The sequence below is a fragment of the Lucilia sericata genome, unplaced genomic scaffold (assembly GCF_015586225.1).
Source record: "Lucilia sericata isolate MDLA Ls3-8-SP2 unplaced genomic scaffold, ASM1558622v1 Contig001929F_arrow, whole genome shotgun sequence".
In the NCBI taxonomy this organism is placed as follows: Eukaryota; Metazoa; Arthropoda; class Insecta; order Diptera; family Calliphoridae; genus Lucilia; species Lucilia sericata.
Window position 1 is genome coordinate 31,621 of NW_023995805.1, and position 15,088 is coordinate 46,708.

Below are 15,088 nucleotides of genomic sequence, written 5' to 3' on the forward strand. Positions count from 1 at the left end.
CAGACTTGCCTATAGTCCAGACTAGAGACACGTCTATAGTCTAGACCTCAGACTTGTCAATAGTCCAATAGTTCATAGACAAGTCTATAGTCTAGACTACAGACTTGTCTATAGTTCAGACTACTTGTCTATAGTCCAGACTATAGACTTATATATATTCCAGACTATAGACTTACATATATATAGTCCAGACGATAGACTTGTCTATAGTTCAGACTATAGACATGTCTATAATCTAGGCGATCTTTAGTCTTTACTATAGACTTGTCTAGTAAAGTCTATAGTTCAGACTACAGACTTGTCCATAGTTCAGACTACAGACTTGTCTATAGTTCAGACTACAGACTTGTCTATAGTCCAACTATAGATCAGACTATGGACTTATATATAAAACAGACTATGGTCTCAAATCCACTATATTGACTAGCCAATTGTCCTTTTTACAGAAACGTGTATAATCCAATGTAAAGACTTTTATTTAGTCCATTCAATCGACTTCTATATAAACCAGTCTATGGACTCGTTCATAGTGCAATCTATAATCCAGCCTATAGAATCGTCCAAAGTATTTTCTATAATTGCGAATAAAGTCCAGTTCAGACTACACTACGAAAATCATTCTATATCGCCGGCTATATTTTTGTCTAAAATCTTGCCTAAAGCCTTGTTCAGTTTCGACCGTAGTCCAGTCTATAAACTTGACTACAGTACTGTCTATAGTATAGATTTAACTACTGCCTTTAGACCAGCTGTAGTCTCAACTATAGTTCGGTTTATTATCTCGAAACTATGTTTATCCACTATATACAAGTCTTGAGTTTTTCGTCATAGGCCAAAATAGTCAGAGAGCTCATTTCTTACTCTCTGGCGATCCCTGTTTCAAATAGATTTTTTTGCACTCAACTCAAATACTGATAACTAGGATTCTGGCTAGAACATGAAATCAAACCGAAAGTCATTAACTATTAATTAAGACATTTTTCAACCAGTCATGCTTACTTTGTATAGTAAATCGAAACAATTTGAGAACCACCGATCGCCGCAGCAATGTCAGTAAAACGCATATAATTTCCATGAAAATACACACACATACACACTCACTTGGGGTACACTACACTTGAAGTAAAATATCATTATGTACACTCATATTCGGTACATTCAGTACATACTGTTTGTCTAACAGCGTGACAGACTATTCGTCAGTTTGTCGGTCGGTCAGTCAGTTGGTTAGACATTGTTGAATTTGTCTGTCTGTTTTAAATTGCTTGCTTGCCGTATTGTTTTCTAACTGTGTGTTGTGCAGTGTTGCTGCTGACTGAAGTGTATTGAACGAATTCGAAATTTGTGCTGTTGGAGGGTTACGGTCGTGTAATGAAATGGCAATGTTGGCATTCTTGCTTTGTATTGCAAACAGTGCGGTTGTCTCTTTTCTTTATTTGCAACAAATCTCAAACTAAAAAAAAAACGAATACAAAAATCTAACAGTTACAAATTTTTCAAAATTCTAAACAAAGTTTTCAAATATTTTTACTTAAAGTATTACAATTTGTTTCTATATAAAGTAGTTTAATTAGAATTTTTTTGTATAGAAATTGAGTAAAGAATTTTATTTTAAAATTTACTGCAATTTCTTTAGTTTGTTAAAAAAACATAATTTTGGTTTTTTTTCTGTATAATTAATTTTAAAATATAACAACGTCATTTTTTTCAATAAAGTTGTTATTAAAACACAAACTTCAACTGTTTAGAAGTTTCTGGACTATTTTGCTAACATATTAAAAACGCGCTTTAAAAAAATAGTTTGTTATTAAGACCAATTGTTGAAACTACTTATTGGATTTGAGGCAAAAGTCTTACCAGATTAATTGTTACCACCTAAGGATTATTATTCGTGTTTAACAAGCAGTTTTATTTGAATTTAACGAATCTCAGTGAGAAGTGGAAGGAAAAAAATTAAGCCGGCAACATGAGTTTTCATAAAAGTGATTCACGTACGCCTTTGGCACCCACAGAATATACCGTAAGTTATTTGATTATTTCCCTTATTTTTGTTTTGTACATATTTGCAAAATTAATCTAACTGCATATTTATCATAATTTTCAAAGTCGTTTTTTTTAGTTGTTATGACAACAATAAATACTATTATCAATTTGTATTAATTAGTTTTTTTCTGTATTATTTTGTTAATGTTTAATTTAATTATAAACAACAGAAAAAAAAGTACATATTTACACAGCACAGTAGTTCTGAAAGTACTTGGTTTGTTGATGAGCACAGTGTTTTAGATATGTCCAATTTTAGGGTGGTTTTTTTGTTGTTTTTGGGAGTAAAAGAGATGGAATATTTAAAGCCAAAATTTGACTATAAACAAAAAAAAAAAATTGTGGAAATTTTCCATTCAGAATTGTGAGGAAATTATAAAACCGGCATGCAAAAAAAAAAAAATAAATACTGATAAATGGCTACACGCAGTTATTTTTATCGCATTTTAAAGAAAAATTTACATTTAATAAATATTTATTATAATATATTTTTGCAACATATAGAGTAGGTACAAAAATTTATAAAAGTTTAAATAAACGTTCGGTACTTTTCTATTTAACTTTTATCAAACCGATTTTACATTATTTCAAACACCATCTAAGTTATACTAAAACTGAGACCAGGAAAAAAATTTCCGGTTTTAAGGTCGACTTTTAATTCCGATTAAAACTCAAACAGTTTAGAGAGTTCAAAAGAAATTGCTCATAATATAAGGTATAATCTAGCATAAAGCTTTTTAAATTTAACGGTTAGTCTCTACTAAAATAAATGAGTGATTAGTAGAAATAGTTTTTTAATATGTTGATTCACAAGTATGAATCATTATAATATGATTCAGCACTGATCATGTACAATAAGATATGCTTAAGCCTTTTGAATTTACTTCTTAAGCTATTAAGTTTTGTCATCAATTACTTCATGATCCTAAGGTTTATAACATCGTTCATTCATTGTCGTAAGTCAAGTACTAGCTAAGAGTTACAAAAAAGGTGTCTGCCAGTTTTTTGTTTCGTATGAGTAAGAGAATTCTAAGTACCTGTTCTAGTCTATAGTCCGAAATATTGTCTGGACTATAGTCAATCCAGACTATAGTCCAAGCTAATGTCCGGCTAATATATAGGTTACTCAATAATCTGGACTATAGTCCATTCTAGAATATAGACAAGTCCAAATTACTATAGTTTAGATAATAGACTAGACTATAGTCCAGATAGTATAGTCTACAGTGCAAACTATATACTAGACTATAGTCCAGACTATAGACTAGACTATAATCCAGACTGTAGGATAGAATGTAGGATAGACTATAGTCTAGACTATAGACTTGACTAAAGTTTAGACTAGACTATAGTCTTGACTTTAGTCTATTATATAGGCTAGACCACAGACTAGACTATAGTATAGACTATAGACTAGACTATAGCCCAGAATTTAGGCTACACTATAGTCCAGATTATAGACTAGACTATAGTCCAGACTATAGACTAGATTACAGTCCAGACTATAGACTAGACTATAGTCCATACTGTAGGCGATACTACAATCCACACTATGGACTAGACTACAGTCCAGACTATAGACTAGACTATACTCCAGACTTTAGACTAGACTATAGTCCATACTATAGGCGATACTACAATCCACATTATAGATTAGACTACAGTGCAGACTATAGACAAGACTATAGTCCAGACTATAGATAATAGACTAGGCTATAGTCGAGACTATATACTAATCTATAGTCGAGATTATAGACTAGGCTATAGTCGAGACTTTAAACTAGGCTATAGTCTGGACTATAGTCCAGAATATGGACTAGACTATAGTCCAGAGTATGGATTATATTAGACTATGGAACTAGACTACAGACTAGACTACTTTTAACTATAGACAATAGTCCTGACTATAGATTAGACTATAGTCCAGAATATAGAGTAGACTATAGTCCAGACTATATGGTGGACTATAGTCCAGTCTATAGACAAGAGTCCAGACTATAGACTATAACAATCGCGGATCCAGCTCGAGATTTTATTCCTCATTTTTATATTTTGTATGGAAATTTTTCGGTTTTGAGAGGGGGTTGTAAATTTCCCTTTTCCCTCCCCCGTGGATCCGCGCCTGGACTAGACTATTGTCGAACTACAGACTATAGTCCAGTATATACATTAGACTAGACTATACTTTTCATTATAGACAATAGTCCTGACTATAGACTAGACTATAGTCCAGCCTCTAGACTATGTTATAGTCCAGACTATAGCTTAGGCTGTAACCCAGACTATAAGTTAGGCTATAGTCCAGATATAATTCTTAAAGCTTCAGTTAATGGCTACAAATAGGTTAATATTTTTTATAAATTTTGGCAAAATTATTTGTTCAATACGAAAAATTTTGTTTGAATAATAAACCCATCGTTAAAGTAATAAAGATAATAAGGATGTAAATAAAAACGAAATGAAATTAATATATAGATAATTTCAAATATTTACTTATCTAAATTAGAAATTCATAGTAAATATATTGAATCAGAATATCAACATTAGATACCAAAGGTTGAAACAATAAAATATGAGTCAAATAATAATTATAGAAATATAACACAAAAATATAAAATAATTAACAAAATCACAAACTAAAATTATAGTAAAATAAAAATTTCATGCAAAACCTTATAAAACGCTAAACTTTTTTTAACAACTAATTACTATAAGATTTGTATAGAAATAAGATGTCTGGAACAAGCCCCTCTAAAAATCATCACACACATAATTTTGTTTATATGACTCTCAACAATTTCATTTTAAATTTAAAAAAAAAATATTAAAAAATTATTAACATTTAATTAATTGCTCAAACCACATTTCACAGTTTATTACTCACTCTCACTCATATAATATAAAATACACACAGATTACAAACAGACCAACAAAAAATTTCTTCAATTCAATCATTTTTGCCAGTGGAATTTTCCATTGCATTTTAATTGTTTGTATCAAACAATAACAAACACATGCGCACACGCACTCAAACTCTTACAAAAATGCATATGTACACTTTCAGAAAAAACTTGTATGTGTTGAAAACTCCATAATGAGCCTGTATAGGTTTGATATATTCGACATCAGCATAAAAATTTTATATGCAAACAAATACATACAAATATTTACTTATACATACATAAATTTGGTAAAAATTCTCGCTTTTGGTTGGATCAAATAACTTGTCCGTTACAAAAAAAAAAAAATTAAAAGAGAGAATTTTATATATCATTTGGCTTAACATACATATTTGTATAATATTCTACCTACTGTGTCAGCAAATTTGTGGTGCTTTTAAGCCCACTGTGTGTTATTGTCTCTACTATATCTGTGAATGAGAGTTGTCTGCCTGAAAAAGGTGTTTAGGTTTAAAGTACAAATTATCTTGTGTTAATTGATATATAAATATTTATTTTAATGAGTTGTAAAAGAAATTATTGTTTTTAAATTATAATTATTTAAGATATTGGTATGATCTTTATAGGAAATTTACCGGTTATGAAGGAATTTTTAAGAACTTTTTGAATGACTAATTTTTCCATGGTGATATTATTCTATATTTAGCAGTGCGCGTTGGCTTATTGCGCTACTTACTAAATGCAGTTGTAGCATAACTTAAGTATGATCTGGTATTAGATTCTGAACTAGAGTATGGACTATGTTCTGAACTATTGTTTAGACCTTAGTAACTATCACAGTCTGTTCAATAGAGTATACCATTAACTGAATCATAGTTTATTCTAAATATAAACTGGGCTTTAGCGAAGATCGCAGAATATTCCAGAATATAAACTAGACTACAGACTAAACACCAGACTAGACTATAGACTAGGCTATATAATAGATTATAGACTTGACTATAGCCTAGTCTATAGTCTAGTCTATAGTCTAGTCTATAGTCTAGTCCATAGACTTGTCTATAGTCTAGTCTATAGTCTAGATTAGACTAGATACTAGACTATAGACTAGACTATAGACTAGACTATAGGCTAGACTATAGACTAGACTATAGACTAGACTATAGACTAGACTATAGACTAGACTATAGACTAGGCTATAGTCAAGTCTATAATCTATTATATAGCCTAGTCTATAGTCTAGTCTGGTAGACTAGACTATAGACTAGACTATAGACTAGACTATAGACTAGACTATAGACTAGACTATAGACTAGACTATAGACTAGACTATAACTAGACTATAGACTAGACTATAGACTAGACTATAGACTAGACTATAGACTAGACTATAGACTAGACTATAGACTAGACTATAGACTAGACTATAGACTAGACTATAGACTAGACTATAGACTAGACTATAGACTAGACTAGACTAGGCTATAGACTAGAATATAGACTAGACTGTAGACTAGACTATAGACTAGACTATAGACTAGACTATAGACTGACTAGACTAGACTATAGACTAGACTATAGACTAGACTATAGACTAGACTATAGACTAGACTATAGACTAGACTATAGACTAGACTATAGACTAGACTATAGACTAGACTATAGACTAGACTATAGACTAGACTATAGACTAGACTATAGACTAGACTATAGACTAGACTATAGACTAGACTATAGACTAGACTATAGACTAGACTATAGACTAGACTATAGACTAGACTATAGACTAGACTATAGACTAGACTATAGACTAGACTATAGACTAGACTATAGACTAGACTATAGACTAGACTATAGACTAGACTATAGACTAGACTATAGACTAGACTATAGACTAGACTATAGACTAGACTATAGACTAGACTATAGACTAGACTATAGACTAGACTATAGACTAGACTATAGACTAGACTATAGACTAGACTATAGACTAGACTATAGACTAGACTATAGACTAGACTATAGACTAGACTATAGACTAGACTATAGACTAGACTATAGACTAGACTATAGACTAGAATATAGACTAGACTATAGACTAGACTATAGACTAGACTATAGACTAGACTATAGACTAGACTATAGACTAGACTATAGACTAGACTATAGACTAGACTATAGACTAGACTATAGACTAGACTATAGACTAGACTATAGAATAGACTATAGACTAGACTATAGACTAGACTATAGACTAGACTATAGACTAGACTATAGACTAGACTATAGACTAGACTATAGACTAGACTATAGACTAGACTATAGACTAGACTATAGACTAGACTATAGACTAGACTATAGACTAGACTATAGACTAGACTATAGACTAGACTATAGACTAGACTATAGACTAGACTATAGACTAGACTATAGACTAGACTATAGACTAGACTATAGACTAGACTATAGACTAGACTATAGACTAGACTATAGACTAGACTATAGACTAGACTATAGACTAGACTATAGACTAGACTATAGACTAGACTATAGACTAGACTAGACTATAGACTAGACTATAGACTAGACTAGACTAGACTATAGACTAGACTAGACTATAGACTAGACTAGACTAGACTATAGACTAGACTATAGACTAGACTAGACTAGACTAGACTATAGACTAGACTAGACTATAGACTAGACTATAGACTAGACTAGACTAGACTAGACTAGACTAGACTAGACTAGACTAGACTAGACTATAGACTATAGACTAGACTATAGACTATAGACTAGACTAGACTAGACTAGACTAGACTAGACTAGACTAGACTAGACTATAGACTATAGACTATAGACTATAGACTAGACTATAGACTAGACTAGACTATAGACTAGACTATAGACTAGACTATAGACTAGACTATAGACTAGACTATAGACTAGACTATAGACTAGACTATAGACTAGACTATAGACTAGACGTAGACTAGTAGACTAGACTATAGACTAGACTATAGACTAGACTATAGACTAGACTATAGACTAGACTATAGACTAGACTATAGACTAGACTATAGACTAGACTATAGACTAGACTATAGACTAGACTATAGACTAGACTATAGACTAGACTATAGACTAGACTATAGACTAGACTATAGACTAGACTATAGACTAGACTATAGACTAGACTATAGACTAGACTGTAGACTAGACTATAGACTAGACTATAGACTAGACTATAGACTAGACTATAGACTAGACTATAGACTAGACTATAGACTAGACTATAGACTAGACTATAGACTAGACTATAGACTAGACTATAGACTAGACTATAGACTAGACTATAGACTAGACTATAGACTAGACTATAGACTATAGACTAGACTATAGACTAGACTATAGACTAGACTATAGACTAGACTATAGACTAGAATATAGACTAGAATATAGACTAGACTATAGACTAGACTATAGACTAGACTGTAGACTAGACTGTAGACTAGACTATAGACTAGACTATAGACTAGACTATAGACTAGACTGTAGACTAGACTGTAGACTAGACTATAGACTAGACTATAGACTAGACTATAGACTAGACTTTAGACTAGACTATAGACTAGACTATAGACTAGACTATAGACTAGACTATAGACTAGACTACAGGCTAGACTATAGACTAGACTATAGACTAGACTATAGACTAGACTATAGACTAGACTATAGACTAGACTACAGGCTAGACTATAGACTAGACTATAGACTAGACTATAGATTAGACTATAGACTAGACTAGACTAGACTATAGACTAGACTATAGACTAGACTATAGACTAGACTATAGACCAGACTATAGACTAGACTATAGACTAGACTATAGACTAGACTATAGACTAGACTATTAAATAGGCTATTAAATAGGCTATATACTAAACTAAATAATAAATTATAGACTAGATTATACTATGGACTAGAATGGACTACATGTCTGTTAACTATAATGTGGACTATTTACCCAAAGAAAAAGTACCGAAGATGTCGTTGGGGTACCAAGGTATATTTCGTTATCAAAAAGTTTTGAAAGAAGTACTAAGTACTGAATTTACCATGCCTCGTTCAAACCATTTTCTTATATTTTTGCACACTATTAAAATAGCTCTAGTTTTAAAGCCCTATTATTACAGTCATTCACTTTATTTGTCCCCCTACTTAAGTGTTAATTTCATTAAAGATTCTACTTATAACTTGATATTCAAATTTCAACAAATTGTGTAATTTTTTTCCAAATAGTTTTCAAATTTACGTAGTATCACAATAACTGCATATGTACTTTCAAGCCTCATGCAACTTTTTCTTGTTAAACAATAGATAAGATAAAAATGTACTTACATTCCTGTATAGATATATAATAGACAAATAAACAAAAAATATATAAATAATATTTGGTATACAAAAAAACAAAATTCAAATTCCTTAAATGGTTACAGCTACAAAAAAAATCTGACAATATTTTTTTTTAAATTTTTTGCGCATAATATAAAAAAATGTTTTTTTTAAACAATAATTTCAATGGAAATTTTCCACTTTGTAATATGAGGAAAAGTGTGCAAAGCGTAGAACAAATATTTGAAATTAAATTGTAATTAAATAAACACAATTTTGTTTTAAAACATTTTTTTAATTTTCTTTATGTCACTGTGCTAAAGTATAAAGTCAAATTTCTAATGATAATTGTTGTAGGAAAATGTTTAATTTGAATTACAGTAAAAGCTAAATTGTAGGATTCATTAAGAAATAATCTCCCATTTGTAATTGGAATAAAAATTTCAGTTTTTAGTCATTTTCTTTTGTAGGAACATGAAGTGTAAATCCCCAATTACTTCCACTAACTTACTGAACCAGTTTGGTAAAATATTTCCAACAGCTGTTTCTGCTTGTCTTTTTTTCTATGGTCATTTCCTATACCACATCCTACTCCAAAAGTCCGCATATTTAATAAGTCTAAAAACTTCGTAATATTGCAACTTTTTTTCATTATTTCCACTACAATAAATTTTGTTACATTTCTTTAGAACAAACAAAAACATTCACAACTATAAAGAAATATGTTTAAATGTTTTCTTAATTTACATAAACTCATTAAAAATTCTAAAATCTTGAACTTGTATTGTCAATAGCAGCTAAAAAAATTTTGCAAACATACCAGTTTTAACAATTCTTTGACACCCTTTCACTCCTTAAGAAAATAATCTTTATGATTTCTAGTAACACAAGTATTTTGTACTTTTAAAATATTGTGTATAATTTGCAGAAAAGAACTTTAAGCTTAAACGAGCTTTTTGTACTATATTTGGTACCTTTAAATCCTATAGTACATCTGTTATGTAGATCATAAACTAGAATTTATATTCCCAACTGTATAGTACTGTATAGTATCGACTATAGAATAGGCTGTAGCCTTGACTATAGAACAGACTACCGTCCAGACTATGGAATAGGCAATAGTACACATTGTTGACGTGACTATAGTTTAAACTACACCATACTTTCCATACTGTAGACTACACTATAGTTGAGACTATAGACTAGACTATAGAATAGGATCTAATCCAGTCCATAATACAGATTATAGACTAGATTATATTCAAGACTACAGAATAGACAACAGTCCATAATGTAGACTAGACTATAGTCGAGACTATAGACTATACAATAGTCTAGACTATTGTCCCAACTATAGTCCAGACTATAGTATAGAGTAGAGTCCAAACTATGAACTAGACTATAGTCAAGTTCAGTATACTAGGATATAGACTAGACCATAGACTAGAATATAGACTAGGCTATAGAATATACTTTAGACTAGATTGAAATATATACTCGACTATAGAGTATATATAGACTCTAGACTGGACTATTGACTAGATTTTAGATTAGATTATGGACTAGATTATAGTCCAGACTATAGGTAGGTAGGTAGGTCGATAGGAGGATGTATACTACATCAAATTCGAAGAAATACACCTAGGCCACTATCGGGCCTGTTGTGCGCTCCTTAGTCCAGACTATAGATTATACTATAGATCAGACTATAGGACTATTATAGTATAGACTATAGTCCAAACTATGGACTAGACTGTAGTCAAGACTGTAGATTAGGATATAGACTAGACTATAGACTAGAATATAGACTTCACTATAGAATGGACTAGACTATAGAATATACTTTAGACTAGATTACAATATATACTCGACTATAGAGTATATATAGACTACACTATTGACTAGATTTTAGACTGGATTATGGGCCAGATTATAGTCCAGACTAAAGATTAGACTATAGACCAGACTATAGGCTAGATTAGGCTAGACTATAGACTAGACTCTAGGCCAAACTATAGACTAAATTGGATTATAGATTAGGCTATAGACTAGATTATAGAATAGACTATTGACTATATTTTAGACTGGATTATGGGCTAGATTATAGTCCAGACTATAGACTAGACTATAGGCAAGACTATAGGCTAAATTACACTAGACTATAGACTACACTATAGACTAGACTATAGACCAGACTATAGACTAGACTCTACTCCAAACCATAGACCAAGTTGGACTATAGATTAGGCTATAGACTAGACTATAGACTAAACTATTGATTAGACTATAGACTAGACTATGTTCTAGACTTAGTCCCGTTTAAAAACTTGACTATAGTAAAAAACATAAACTAGGAGAGAGTCAAACCTGTAAACTAGACTATAGTCTAGACCACAACCTAAACTAGGCTATAATGTAGACCATAATCTAGACTAGGCTATAGTCCAGACAATAGACTAGACTATAATCCAAACAATGGGCTAGATAATTGCTCGGACTATAATCCAGACTATGAACTAGAGTATAAATAGTCCACGCGTAGACAATACTATATTCCGGTCTATAGACCTGACTTTAGTCTAGATTATAAACAAAAATATAGTCCGGATTATAGTTGAAATTGTAGTCCATGCAATTCCCTACATTTTTGTACAACCAATCCCACTGTATAACTTCACAAAGCAATGACGTTGCTGTGACGTCAATCTATAACAGTTATTTTTCTAAAAACCACAAGAATTTGTTTTAAAAAAAAATCAAGTTAAATAAAAACATTTACAACAAATTGTATTTGCACTAATTAAAAGCGTGCTTAATATTAGAAATTCTATTAGAAAATTTTTAGCACATTTACAAATCGTGCTTTTTTACTGTCAAGCAGATGTCGTTTTTTCATTATTTGCCAAATTTAGACATATTTGAATACATTTTATAGTTGTAGAATGAAAAAAAAAAAATTTAATATAATTTCGATTTCGTGTTACAATTTCCACACACAATTAAAATAAAACACGTGATAGTATGATGAAAATATTAACAATAAATTTTTTATTGTTCTTTCTCAAAATTTCATTTATAATAATTTATACGTTCAATAATTTGATTGCTTTCTAAAAATATCTATTTCATTACATATTTACAAATAGTTATAAATATTCACAAATATTAGCTATATATTATTTAGTTTCGAAGTAAATACAAAAACACTAAAGTTAATATTAATTTATTAGAATTTATTATTTTTTTCCCCGATTTAATTTGTACAATTTCCTTATGATTAAAATGGGAACGACAATAAATCATTGTCTGTTGGGGAGAAAGAGAGTTAACCGAAAGCGTTATAATTATAACTATAAGTGAGATAATTGTCAATTTAATGACAGTAAAACATTTTTGTTATTATTTTATTTTTAGTTCGCTGCCTATAATACCTCTACTATTAAGTTTGTAACATATTTAGCAAATATATTGCTATCAGCTGTTTTATATAAAGTATTATAGACTAGCAAGATCCCCTGTATAGTGCAATTTATAGTCGACGCGATCATATACATACGCCTTATTTCATTATCATTTCATTAAAATTTTTTTTCACTTTTTGAAACAGACACTACCCATAAAAATATTATATAATTAAAATTCAAACAGCTTGTGGCTCTTATAATATGGAATTATTCATTTTTTTAATAAAATAAAATATAAAAAAATCTGCATTAAAATCCAAATAGCTTTTATTGTAAAATATAACACTGATTTCATCATGATGTAGAAATATTTCGAATATATGTATAAAAATTATTTGATTTTTTTGTAACATTTGCTGTAAACAGTCGTGTAGGTTATGGTTTTTAACTCTCGTGATTGATAAGAATTTCATTTTTAGAATGCACGTTGTCGCAGACAGTATGTATAATGGGAAATATGCAAATTAGGTGAACTGAAAAATTATAGAGATAAAACTAAGACTACAAACTAGAATATACTCCAGACTATAGACTGAGCTACAGTTCAGACTATAGACAAAACACCAAATTATAATCCAGACATGGACTAAACTTAAAGTCGAGGCTATAGTAGCCTTTAGACTAGACCTAGCCTATAGACTATCAACTAGACTAGACTATAGACTAGACTATAGACTAGACTATAGAACTAGACTATAGACTAGACTATAGACTAGACTATAGACTAGCTATAGACTAGACTATAGACTAGACTATAGAACTAGACTATAGATCTAGACTATAGACTAGACTATAGACTAGACTATAGACTAGACTATAGACTAGACTATAGGACTAGACTATAGAATTGACTATAGGACTAGACTATAGACTAGGACATAGAATTGACTATAGACTAGACTATAGACTAGACTATAGAATGACTATAGGACTAGGACTATAGACTAGACTATAGACTAGACTATAGGACTACACTATAGACTAGCCTATAGACTAGACTATAGACTAGACTATAGAATAGACTATAGACTAGGACTATAGACTAGACTATAGACTAGACGATAGACTAGACTATAGACTAGACTATAGACTAGACTATAGACTAGACTATAGACTAGACTATAGACTAGACTATAGACTAGACTATAGACTAGACTATAGACTAGACTATAGACTAGACTATAGATAGACTATAGACTAGACTATAGACTAGACTATAGACTAGACTATAGACTAGACATAGACTAGACTATAGACTAGACTATAGACTAGACTATAGACTAGACTATAGACTAGACTATAGACTAGACTATAGACTAGACTATAGACTAGACTATAGACTAGACTATAGACTAGACTATAGACTAGACTATAGACTAGACTATAGACTAGACTATAGCTAGACTATAGACTAGATATTAGACTATAGACTAGACTATAGACTAGACTATAGACTAGACTATAGACTAGACTATAGACTAGACTATAGACTAGACTATAGACTAGACTATAGACTAGACTATAGACTAGACTATAGACTAGACTATAGACTAGACTATAGACTAGACTATAGACTAGACTATAGACTAGACTATAGACTAGACTATAGACTAGACTATAGACTAGACTATAGACTAGACTATAGACTAGACTATAGACTAGGACTATAGACTTAGACTATAGACTAGACTATAGACTAGACTATAGACTAGACTATAGACTAGACTATAGACTAGACTATAGACTAGACTATAGACTAGGACTATAGACTAGACTATAGACTAGGACTATAGACTAGACTATAGGACTAGACTATAGACTAGGACTATAGACTAGACTATCTAGACTATAGACTAGCTATAGACTAGACTATAGACTAGACTATAGACTTAGACTATGACTAGGACTATAGACTAGACTATAGACTAGACTATAGACTAGACTATAGACTAGCTATAGGACCTAGACTATAGACTAGACTATAGACTAGACTATAGACAGACTATAGACTAGACTATAGACTAGACTATAGACTAGACTATAGACTAGACTATAGACTAGACTATAGACTAGACTATAGACTAGACTATAGACCAGACTATAGACTAGACTATAGACTAGACTATAGACTAGACTATACACTAGACTATAGACTAGACTATAGACTAGACTATAGACTAGACTATAGGTAGACTATAGACTAGACTATAGACTAGACTATAGACTAGACTATAGACTAGACTATAGACTAGACTATAGACTAGACTATAGACTAGACTATAGACT

The 15,088-nt window shown here is 30.9% G+C and overlaps 1 protein-coding gene across 1 annotated transcript in view; it reads left to right on the forward strand.

Annotated features, from left to right (window-relative positions):
- Positions 1-1,630: 1,630 nt before the first annotated feature.
- Positions 1,631-15,088, forward strand: part of LOC119613027 (proton-coupled amino acid transporter-like protein CG1139) — a 42,199-nt gene continuing 28,741 nt past the window's right edge. The window contains 1 exon segment of the mRNA XM_037968961.1: positions 1,631-2,020. Coding sequence (XP_037824889.1) covers positions 1,967-2,020 — 54 coding nt within the window. The 5' untranslated portion in view covers positions 1,631-1,966.